At 30.4% G+C, this 12,665-nt stretch overlaps 1 protein-coding gene across 19 annotated transcripts in view; it reads left to right on the plus strand.

The window, feature by feature from the left end:
* The window catches only part of LOC122629930 (serine/threonine-protein kinase MARK2-like), a 79,551-nt gene that overhangs the window by 60,062 nt on the left and 6,824 nt on the right, over positions 1-12,665 (plus strand). For 5 of the 19 annotated variants that reach the window (XM_043813847.1, XM_043813859.1, XM_043813848.1 and 2 more), the window contains exons 4-14: positions 1-198; positions 334-712; positions 869-1,104; positions 1,211-1,322; positions 2,079-2,191; positions 2,287-2,488; positions 2,766-2,963; positions 3,573-3,774; positions 5,179-5,358; positions 6,685-6,805; positions 7,070-7,158. The exon at positions 1-198 is cut by the window's left edge and continues 21 nt beyond it. In XM_043813847.1, the coding sequence (XP_043669782.1) occupies positions 1-198; positions 334-712; positions 869-1,104; positions 1,211-1,322; positions 2,079-2,191; positions 2,287-2,488; positions 2,766-2,963; positions 3,573-3,774; positions 5,179-5,358; positions 6,685-6,805; positions 7,070-7,158 (2,030 nt within the window). Of the gene's footprint in view, positions 199-333; positions 713-868; positions 1,105-1,210; positions 1,323-2,078; positions 2,192-2,286; positions 2,489-2,765; positions 2,964-3,572; positions 3,775-5,178; positions 5,359-6,684; positions 6,806-7,069; positions 7,159-8,395; positions 9,313-9,950; positions 10,525-12,665 lie in introns of those variants that run through there. The other 14 variants (XM_043813855.1, XM_043813860.1, XM_043813865.1 and 11 more) reach the window with 13 other exon arrangements.

The raw sequence follows: 12,665 nt of genomic DNA on the forward strand, positions 1-12,665 counted from the left end.
TTGTCGACCAGCGGTGGACGAATGTCGTCCAGGAGCCGTACCTCCGAGGAACCGCACATCGGCAAATACAAGTTACTCAAAACCATTGGTAAGGGTAACTTCGCCAAGGTCAAGCTTGCTAAGCATGTGCCTACGGGGAAGGAGGTGGCCATCAAGATTATCGACAAAACGCAACTTAATCCGGGTAGTCTTCAAAAGGTTAATGTTATATGTATATCTATCTATATATATATATATATCTTTTTGTGTTAATTACATTTTCTAGGAAATTAAACAGTACAAAAATGTTAAGATTGAATTTTCTAAGTAAATAATTATAATCTGTTATAATAGCTCTTTCGAGAAGTAAGGATAATGAAGATGCTCGACCATCCGAACATAGTGAAACTTTTCCAAGTTATCGAGACTGAAAAGACACTGTACCTGGTAATGGAGTATGCTAGCGGTGGCGAGGTATTCGATTATCTCGTTTTACATGGTCGAATGAAGGAAAAGGAGGCCCGTGCTAAATTCAGGCAAATCGTATCTGCCGTGCAATACTGCCATCAGAAAAAGATCATCCATAGAGACTTAAAGGCCGAGAACTTGCTGCTTGACAGTGAGATGAACATAAAGATCGCCGACTTTGGTTTCAGTAATGAATTCACACCTGGTAACAAGTTGGACACCTTCTGTGGCTCGCCACCTTATGCGGCGCCTGAACTTTTCCAAGGTTCGAATTAGTATTGTGATCTTGCATCTCCTTTTTTCTTTCTTTCTTTCTTTTTTTTTTTGATCGTTAAAAGGGCAACATGTTTTTTCTATCTTTCTTTTTTTATTATTTATTTATTATTATTATTTTTTTTTCTTTTTCGATATGCCACGACAGGTAAAAAGTATGACGGACCTGAAGTGGACGTATGGTCGTTGGGAGTTATTCTGTATACATTAGTATCTGGCTCACTGCCATTCGATGGGTCAACACTGAGGGAGTTAAGGGAAAGGGTACTAAGAGGAAAGTACCGAATCCCATTTTACATGTCCACCGACTGTGAAAATCTCCTGAAAAAATTCTTGGTGCTTAACCCTACGAAGCGGGCCTCATTAGAGGTACGTGGAGATAAGGTCCGAGTAGTATTAAACTCGTGAGTTCTGTAGAAACTTACAAAGTATGAGATAACTTAAAGCGTTGATTCTTTTTTTGTTTTTTTTTTTTCTCGTTTTCTTACAGAATATAATGAAGGATAAATGGATGAATATGGGATATGAAGATGATGAGTTAAAACCGTACTTAGAACCTGAACCTGATTATAAAGACCACAAGAGGATAGGTGAGTCTGCCAGTATGTACATAACACTTACTACTTACTGTTTTTATGTTTAGCATTCCATATCTAATGTGGGCACTCTTGACTTCTATAAAAGCATTTTCTACAAAAAAGACTGTCGTTTCTCTTGTGAGATATCCTTTATACTACTAATCGCATCGTCGTGTTCTTAAAAAAGATTGACCACAACGGAAGACGTATCAGGAAATGTTCTTATACTATATATTAATAACTACGGATATATCAGAGAACCTTAATTAATACTGTTTAACTAAACGCGTTGATGCATCATTTAATAGACACTTCGCGCGATCGCATGTAGTAGTAATAGCTAATACGCGTTTCGTTAAATTTTTATCGATAAACTATTCGTCAAGCGAATTGTCGCACAACAGCTGGTTCATATGTTCACTCTTCGTGCTTATTTTGATCGTATATAATATTTTTCCGACTGATATATCTCTGCATGAATACGTTTCTAATTTTGTCCTTGTGTAGTAACAGTTTATGTTAATTAGTACGTATAATGTGTATTAGCGAACCTTTTCAACTTAACAACGAAGGTACATATCCGATTATGTAATCGTTATATCTCGAACAATCAAATAAAAATAGTTCCGTCATTTTTCATTTTGATATATGTATGTAGAATAATATTTCTTACCTTAATCTTAATGTTTGTAGATATATTATCGTTGTATCGTATATGTTATCTGTAGAATATCCATGTTTTAATTGATGTGACTATGCCGATCCACGTATTTGTTTCAGAGGCCTTAGCTAATATGGGATACACGAGAAGCGAAATCGAAGACTCATTAGGTCAAGCTAAATACGATGATGTATTCGCGACATACTTGCTATTAGGCAGAAAAACAACAGATGTGAGTAGAGAGAAAAAGAGGATCATAACGATGAGCGTCATCCCAGTTTTCGTTGGTTATATTAGTCGATAATTAATTTGCTTTCCTTCAAATAGCCTGAAAGTGATGGCTCGCGATCTGGCAGTTCTTTATCATTGCGCACTATTCCTGCACAAGTTGGTTCGGGCGGAGGAGGAAGTAGTGGAGGAGGTACAGGTGGTGCTGTACAAAGTCCGTCACACAGAAGTGTTCACAGAAGTATTTCTGCTAGCAATCCAAAGCCCAGCAGACGGGCCTCGTCTGGTGGCGAAACCCTTCGTAAGTGAATGTCATGTTTTAATACAATAACGGTCTAACTAAAATTCGTAATGTGGAAACTATATATAAACGAAAAACAAAAAAAAAAAAAAAAAAAAAAGAAACGGAAAGAAAAAAAAAAACACAGGACGTTATAATCGGGTAAGCAGATTTTCTTAACTGTAAACTAATAGTTTTATGCTAAAAGCATGCCCCTCCTCCTCACCCCGCTCTCGCCATTGATAAAAACGATGGATTTGAGAAAGAATTTACTAAAAAACAAAAATGTATCTCTTAGGAGGTGCACCAAGTCCAGGTAATGCAACGAATCATAATCATGCTCCTGCTGTAACTGGTGGAACAGTTACCAGTAGTGGTGGTAGCAATTTCAAACGGCAGAATACTGTAGATGCGGCTACGATCAAGGAGAATAGTGCTCGTGTTTCTGCGGCTCGACCTTCCGCCCCGAAAAACAGTCCCGGGCAACTCGATACTAGTGAGTTCACCTTGTTCTTGAGTACTCTGATACGAGGCACTTTAGGAACAAATTATTTGCTTATTATGCTATATCCTTAGAGCTTCGGAAATCATTTGCTTTGGACAAGGTTGCAGTGTATTCGTTGCTAATTTATTTAATTGATTATTAATTTGTAACTTTCTATTGTTCACATATTATCTCACATGTGTCTGTATCGTGTTTGATCATGATTTTTTTGCATCATACAATCTCATGATTAATACCATGTCATGATCCTAAATATCATACTATACCTGCTTCGTTTTTTAACGTGTCTATAAAGAATCTTTTGACTTTTCATATTTTGACACTGTTTTATATAAGTAATCGAATTCAAGTATTATTTTACTTGGATGCATTATAATTTTCTTTTTATCTTTCATTTTTAATTACTTATACATATAATAATAATAATAATAATAATAATAATAATAATAATAAAGAAACGAGAGTTACATGGATTTTTACACAGAAGCAGGATCGATATAGCTCTGCAGAACCATTGTTCTTCTAAACCTTGCCTTGTCTGTTATAATTTAATGTATGCTGCTTTGTTTTGTGTTGAACCATATCTAATGAGGCTTGCAGTGACAATGTTCATTCTAGGCGTGGGTACAAGTCCCAGTAGTAAAGGAAGGGTGGGCAACAAGAGCAACACAATGAATGCAGGAGTAGGTGGTGTTCGGCCACTTACCTCACCTGCTCCTGGTTCTGTTGGTCGACGTAGCACCATCTCCTATGACCAAGCAAAAACATCTTCTTCTACTGAAAGAACCAACGACGTACCCAGGTATAGTTTCATTCAAAAATTTTCATTTACTCCATATTATTTAAACCATCAACTTGGATTTTATATAAATCAAGAGGGTCCCTGAAATGTAAATTGCGAATCATTTATTGACAATAATCTTATTTCGATATTTCAGGCAGCCTGCTTTATTAATATACGATCCACGTAAAAGATACTGGATTTTTACTACGATACCAAATGTTAAAATCAACTTGAAATTATCGATTTAAAAATTTATTTGATTAAACTTAATGTTGATATATATATATACATATGTATGTATGTATGTGTATGTATGTATATGTATATGTGTATATATATATATCTATTATATCCAGTATCTATCCTTGTATTTTTTTCCTAACGAGATATACGAAAATTGAAATTTAGATTGTGTATCGAAATTTTAGATACCTTTATCGATTTAACATTCCTAATCTTACTAACTATAGGTGACTAATTACTTGTATGTTAAGAGTACTAAACTAATTTAGAAAGAGTTTGAAAAAGTTTGGATGAGATAACAGAATCTGTCAGCAGAGCCCAGGGAGTTTATTTGTTTGTTGCATTGCTCTAGCATGTTGGCTGCTGCCTGCCAGACGGTCATTGCAGTTCACTTTCTTTATGGCTTGACAGATGTATTAAGCAAACAATCTAATTCAACGTGCATACATGTACAGACGCTTGCTAAAATTACATTGAACCACAGTTACATCCACATGTCTTACTCTATTTTTCAAATACTTTTAGGTCTAAGAACGTGTGTGTATAGAGAAACACGATCATTAACATCATCATACATCATTCTTATGTTCTAGCGTCATATTTTGATTCTCTTATTCATACAAATATTTGCAGAATCAAGTTATTTCTAGCAAACAATTTCTTTCGTTTGTATTCATCCTTTTTCCATCCTTTTATATCTCCTGAACTGTTCGCGCGATAAAGTTTCTTTCTTTTCTTCTTTCTTCTTCTTCTTTTTCTTCTTTTCTTTTTTATTTTCCCTTTCTTTCTTTCTTTCTTTCTTTCTTTCTTTCTTTCATATAAATTATTCTAACAATAGACGTATACATATCATGTATAAAATATACACATATATTCAAGTTTTCCCATGATATAACATCGTTCTCTCGAATAAACGAAAATAAATAATAGCCGAAACCGAACAAATAAATATGTAGTCTGTAACAAAGTTATAACGTCACACGTCTGCATTATTTTTATCTACATAAATAATAATTAATTAATTAGGTCGTCTTACTTCTAGTATATATAGATATCAGTAGGATACTTTTAGCAAATGTTAGTGAGGATTAAGGTGTAGTATCGTAGTATTATCATCCTATAAATGCGGAGGATAGGTATAACATGCAGAAAAGTAGGGCCAGGCAATTTGTTCATTAGTTTTGTGCACAGCCTGGGCGAAGGCACTAGACCAACACGGGGTCACACCAAGTCTGCGAGCATCAGTGCAGGTCACCGTTCCTCCAGTGGCGTACCTCCCAGCGACCATTCACTACTGGACCCTCAACCACGCAACGCCCACAACTCCTTACTCGCCACTGCTGACCCTCTTAGGCAGAGGTACAGGTCCCCTATACCTTATCGACCAACCTTTATACATTCCTGTATTATAAAATGTTCAGATACATTTCTTCATACATCTGATTGCTTCTACTCTTTTGGGCCACTAACTCTCTTAGGGTAACAAGGAATTATATCATCAAGGTTTACATTATTTGTATATCATATATAATGAAGCACTATCAGATTTTATCTAGTTTGCTAAACAGTTGGACCTCTCAAAATCTTCCACATAATTTCAAATAATCATCTCTGCATAGATTCTCTAGGACAGTTTTTGGTCATTTGTTCATTGCTCTCTTTTCCTGTATCTTTCATTTGCATGTATCATATTATCCTTAGTTTCCTGTGTTTTAACAATATCACTTTCATTCGCCTTTATACATTTTATAATGCATCACCTTCATCCCTCAAATGATAAATATGCACTACCCTTGTGTATAGACATGATCAAAATTAGAGTGACTTAAGGGAAAACTCTTTGATCTCTATTCATTGTAGATGCATAAAATGTAATGCAGTTACATGACACTAGATCATTAGTTAGTATGCATGTATGCAATTGTACAGTATTTTTAGTTATGCTATATTTACAAAAAGTTTGACAATATTGAAAGTGTTATAATCCTAAAGAAAATTATATAATAAAAATCAATGTTTTTCTTTTGAAAATAATAAATAACGAATAATATTTACGTGAATAGCAATTTCACCGACTAATACCTAAGTACTTCAAAGTTTTAAAACTCAAATATTCTATATAGGAAAATGATTATTTCCATCCTCATTTCTCAAAATTTCTAATAGGATATGGTTAATCGATCTCGTTTGACTTCTTTGAAGTATTTATTGATGCATGTATGAATATGATAAATATAATTTTTAATAAAAAAAAAAAACAATATCTAAACTAAATATATAATATCTTAAATACGCTTATATCACATTATACTCTGTTATATCTATACATGGAATGTTGCTTTTCTGATACGTGAATTTTTATAGCAAAGCTTTCCATGACAGTTGTAAACTTATAAATAAATACATATTCGATTCTCGATCGAATATGTCCTCTCTAATTATTCTTCTGCATATTATTTATTCTGTCTCTGAAAGAATAAAAAAAAATGTGTGTGTATATATGTATACACACACACACACACATATATATATACAAATTTTCTGCACAGACTTATTTTTATGCGCAATGTGTAAGAATCCAATAAAATATACGACAAATAAATAAAGCATAGTAATCAGAAAGAATATACAAAAAAGAACAAAAAAAAAAATAATATTCACTGTAAAATAAATATTTTTTATTAGCTTGGGTGTACCTCCAAGCAATAGACTGGCAACACCAACAACACCGGCATTTCCACGAAATGTTCCAAGTCGTAGTACGTTCCATTCTGGGCAAAACAGAGCACAACGTACTCATACTCAGGTCAGTATACGTATACATATATATGTGTATATACGTATATGTATATATGTGTATATATAATAAATGTATTATATAAGACAAAAATTAGATAATAGAAAAAGAATAAAAATAATAAAATATAAAATGTCCTTTGTATCTTTCATTTAGACTCTCGTGAATATACTAGTATGTACAAATAAATATCACTTTTTACTTTTTTAATCGTAACTTTTTATGGCTCTTCAACTTGTTTCTTCTCTATACAAATGTTTATAAAAATTGCAGGGTCATACACATACACAGGACACAAATGCGATTAGCCCCCTAGCAAGGCCGTCCTTTTTCTCCAAGTTGTCTTCAAAATTCTCCAAACGGTAAGTTTTACCATAAATATATTTAAAAAAAAAAAAAAAAAAAAAAAAAAAAAAAAAAAGACAAAAAAAGCCTTATAGTTTCATATATGAATTGAAGTTATCATTTGCATGCTAGATGATGTTTTTGTTTTTAAGGATGCACAATGACTATGTATTTCTGGAAATTTATATACTGTTATGATAAATATTATAAGAACTACACAGTACTATTATTACCTATAATTTGATGAGCCAGCAGCGACCATTATCAATGAAAGCCATAAAACATGTAGTTCTTCATGTATATTCCGTTTTTTCTAGTTTTATTGACTTGTATATGCATATATACGTACCATTTTCATCCTCAAGCGTCTCCACTTTCATCCGTCTGTATTGCTTGTTTGTCCCATAAATATATGCTTTATAAAGTTTAGCACCTTTTAGTTAAAGTCTGAGTAAAAATATTTTAATTCTTCTTCTTCTTCTTTTTTTTTTTTCGTTTTTTCTTTTCGTCTTTTTTTTTATCTCATTTCTTTTTTTCTTTTTCACTCTATAGAATTACTTTTATAGGAATAATTGCAATTAACTCATCCTCTTGTATATTTTTTCTATTTTTTAATATAATCGTCTATAAATAGTTAACATGTATCACTTTTTCCATAATATTATTTGTACATTGTGTAGATCCTTAAAGCTCATTGAAAAAGAAAAAAAAAAAGAAAAAAAAGAAAAAGAAAAATAAAGGAAAAAAGAAAAAAGAAAAAAAAAAAGAAAAAGAAAAAAAATGAACAGTACTGCTTGGCTGAATTAAGGCCAGTTTGCATACTCATTGTGCATCCCTTTTTGACTTGATTGTAGCGAGGCATATCCTTGATTTATTATTTATATGGGACGTAATTATTATTGCACATTCGAAAATAAGAAGTGATAATAAATATAAAGGTACACATTAATACTTACAACTGAGGATGTGATACCACAGAATAACGAGAATATAACTCAGACACCACTGTAAATTGTAACTTTCATGAAATGGTCACTGTACTCATCTTTTGTTATATGTACAGAGTATTAGAAAAAATTATATGTATATATATATATATATATATATCTACACGCACACACATACTCTCATACACGCACACACATATATACATATACATATAAATAAGGATTTGTAGAAGCATAGCCATTGATGCATCAATAAAATTATTGTTCACTAATTAATTTATATACTAGTATATATTCTATGATGCAGGACGTGAACAAAATAAACTTGGCTTCGTCCGAAGTTTCAACAAGCAAAAAGGCCATACAGATACAAGTCCTAACAATCATGTGTATGCTGATAGTCTTACATAAATTGAGCATGTTCGACATACTTAAATAAAACAAATCATCGACACTCGAAGTGGTCGTATAACGAAAGTGTGCATTGAATCAGTGGATGATGGTCGGTGAAATTCAATTCTGTTATTCTGTGGTTCATCAAATAAAAAGAAAAAAACGAAATAATAAAAAAAAAAAAAACAAAACAAAAAGCAAAAAACAAGAAATAGAAAGAAAAAAGGACAGCTTTTCTTTTAGTGACACTTTTACATGTTGATAAATGAAATATATGTCAGAGAACGCGCACGTGCGCGCGTAAATAGTATATAAATGCGATTAGTTTATATACAATTGAAAGTATTAAAAATTAGTCTTCCTGAGATCATCATACAGGAAGTCGCCTTATGCACTCTTAGGTATATAGCACTGAAATCTGTGCCTTTTCTAATTCAGCCTGCCAATCTGCTATGTGCACTTTACGTCGATCATCTAAAAAAGGAAAAAAGCAAAAAAAAGCAAAGATAAAAAGAACAAAAAAAAAAAAAAAAGAACTGTAATCTTCCTTATATTTTTATACATTTTTCATAATAAACGTTATATACCTTTACTTTCCTTAGAAGAGAAAAGGTTACGATTAACGAATCTGTTTAAAACTTCATGATGATTTAGATGAGTTTCGACGTGGAGTATTAGCCTTTGAACAATTTTTCAAATGTTCCCATGTTGTATTCACTTACAATTAAATAAGCAGTAAATGTATTTTTCTGCAATGAACAAGAAACATCAAAGATATAATCTGTCTAATCGAGTATTAAAAAAGTAACAAAAGGAAAAAAAAAAAAAAAAGAGAGAGAGAAACACACGAAAAGAAAATAGTGCCTGTTATTGCAAGAAAAAAAGGAAAAAAAAAAGCAAAGCAAAGAAAAGAAAAGAAAATGAAAAAATCCTTCATTTAAAGAATATTATATATTGTACTTTTATTTGATTCGTAATTTACGAAAGTATAATCTATTTTTTTTTTATTATTATTATTGTTATTATTATTTTTTTTTTTATTTTCTATTTTATTTTTTTTTTTAAACAAGAACAAGTCTTTCTAAAGAGAGAGATAGAGAGAAAGAGAGAGAGAGAGAGAGAGAGATAGAGAGAAAGAGAGAGAGAGAAATAAAAGAAAAAAGACAAAAGGAAAAAAAGAACGAAAAGAACGAAAAGACAAAAATAAAAAATGCATTAAAATCTTCCATGCCTATCGTTGATGTAACAAGGACGTACGTATGCGTTCACGTATCACGCTCCGAAATATTTCGAAAACCATTGAGATGCTTATTAGTTAATTCAAACTATCCATAAAACTATCCATAAAACTGTCCACCATGAACAGCGAAAATTCAACTTTGGAGAATGGTGTATTGATACTAACACAAAATATTAAGGAGACAATCGTAAAAATAGAAGAATACATATAATTGTTCATACATTGACAGGATTCCTAAGTGAAGAGTGAAGTCTCGCCTTGTTTCCCTCGAGCAGAAATGAGAGCGAGCTACGTGCCGAATATCACTCTACAGCAATACAACCTTTAATAGCAAAGTAATCTAGTTGAATGGCCAAGTGCGACTTCCAATACTGTGTATTCTTTTAATTAATTTTTTTTCTTCTCTTCTTCTTCTTCTTCTTCTTCTTCTTCTTCTTCTTCTTCTTCTTCTTCTTCTTCTTCTTCTTCTTCTTCAGAATTCTCTTTTAGAGTTACAAATGAAATATAGAATAATAATGTACACCTTATAACAACGTAGCATATTTTTGGGGGAAAATGTGTTGGATAACAATAATATATTAAATGTTAAAAGAATGTGATCATTATCTTTGAAAAGAGTACTCCCTATGTTATAATTATTATTGTTTACAACATCATCCAGGATGATCTTAAAAAGCAAAATGCATATTACTATATTATATTATATTATATTATTATATTATATTATATTATATTATATTATTATATTATATTATATTACATTTATAACGATTGTAAAGTATTATAAAATTAATTTAATGAGATGAGTCAGTTATATTTTTGTTGATATCCAACATAGATTCTTTCTTTTGAAAATGGCGTGGAATTTGTGTTTGACTTTATATCGATCTTATGATGCAATATTGATTTCAGTCTTTCATAATATATTACACACATATACACGATGATATTTTATATATATATAATTCTTATATCGATTCTTTTGATAACTCGGAAAAATGTTATAGTAGCAATGAACAAAACGAGATCCTAATATTGATTCTTTTTCCTAATTCCGTATTAAGAACATAGATCGAGTAATTAAATGTGTATACTTCCTGTGTATACAAATAATATTATTCTATGCATGTGTACATATTACAAATGAGACATTATGCAAAATATAATTAACGATATTTGCATTTATTAAGTAATTTGTATGAAATCGCAATGTCTGAATTCTATCGTAATTATTTAAAATTAAATCTTTATCTTGTAAATTATATTATAAAAAGAATCGATATATATACGTATATATATATATATATATATATATATATATATATATATATATATCGGATTTTATTTTCTCTCGGGGGTATTTCTGTATCATGTTGAGATTCATTGCAATTTATTACTATATTTTATAGTTGCTATTATAGTCAAAGCATTTATACTTTTTTCTGGTATAGTGCAAGAGGAATAGGATTATAATTAATTTTTTTTTTTTCACTTTGGACAGAGGTATGAGATATACTGTAAAATGTATGTGAAGAATTCCACTTTATTTTCTTATTTTATTACGAGTGTAAACAATCGCACACTCGTAATATAATAATAGCTTATATATTTGAATTAAAATTTATCCTCTGGTAGTGTAATCAAATAGTAAACTATTACAAGACAGATCATATTATATATTTATTGTATTATCAAGTAAATATTATACAATTGTGTATAGCCCTTTACAACCTGCTGGTAACGTAATACTACAGTATTGATCTCAAAACAAACTAATCGAGTTAAAAGAACGACACTATTTGATTATATTACCAATGGTTCAACATTTATTCACACATCTTATTTAATTTATTGTATTAATGAAACATTAATTCGATCCTTATATATCATTTTGAATACAGCATTTTATGTTAGTAGAATATTAATTTAACACAGAAAGGCCATGAGTAATAGTACATTATTCATTTATTTTAATGATTATTAATATATCCTGAGATCACACAATAATATATCTCATTAACTGAAGAAATATACAATACATAAACGGAGGATGTACTCATAGTAAATGTTACGTAAAAAAAAAAAAAAAAAAAAAAAAAAAGAGTCGAAATTTCTTTTTTTTTTTTTTTATTAAATATTTTTTTCTCTTGCTAAACGATATTTTATAATTTACTATTGAAAAAGGGGAAATTAATTAATATAAATATATTAAGTGTATAAAATTTCTACGATCTTAAATATGTACGTTTGATTTTCCCTAAAATATAATCGCAAAAGCTAGAAAAATCTATAAGATTGTCAAAAACGTGTGCCTTTTTCCATTTGATATTGTATATTTCGCACATTTCACTGGACGAAGATTTGGTATGTTAATCATTTCGATTTTGGAAAGAGAAACTGAATGATTAATAACTTGATAATAGAATATAATAATTCTGCAGTTAAAATAGCATTATTACTACAAAGTTATTTATATAAAATCCTACAGAGTGGCCTTGGACTACTACTAGATATCATTTTAGCAAGAAAACAGATCGAAATAGTTTAAAATACCACTTTATGGTTTTTTTTTCTTCTCTTTTTTTTCAGGTGCATGATAATTAATTAATTAATTGATTAATTAATTAATTAATTAATAATGCTGTATACACACAAATTCTTACATACTTTTACAGTTCGGCAAAAAATTATGAAAAAGAATCGCGCATTTGTTTATCCATTGATCATGTATCCTATTAATTCATATTGCATTTGTTTCACTCAAGACTGTGCAATGAGAGTTCTTTTTTATGCTCTGATACATTTTAATATCTTACATTTCCACTATGCATTTCATACTGTTAAAGATAAAATATTTACTATATTTTCGTTGTGTTTACTTATATAAAAATATAAATTATTGTAGAATATTGTAAAAAAAAAAAAAAAAAAAAAAAGAAGAAGT

This window comes from Vespula pensylvanica, chromosome 6 (genome assembly GCF_014466175.1).
Source record: "Vespula pensylvanica isolate Volc-1 chromosome 6, ASM1446617v1, whole genome shotgun sequence".
In the NCBI taxonomy this organism is placed as follows: domain Eukaryota; kingdom Metazoa; phylum Arthropoda; class Insecta; order Hymenoptera; family Vespidae; genus Vespula; species Vespula pensylvanica.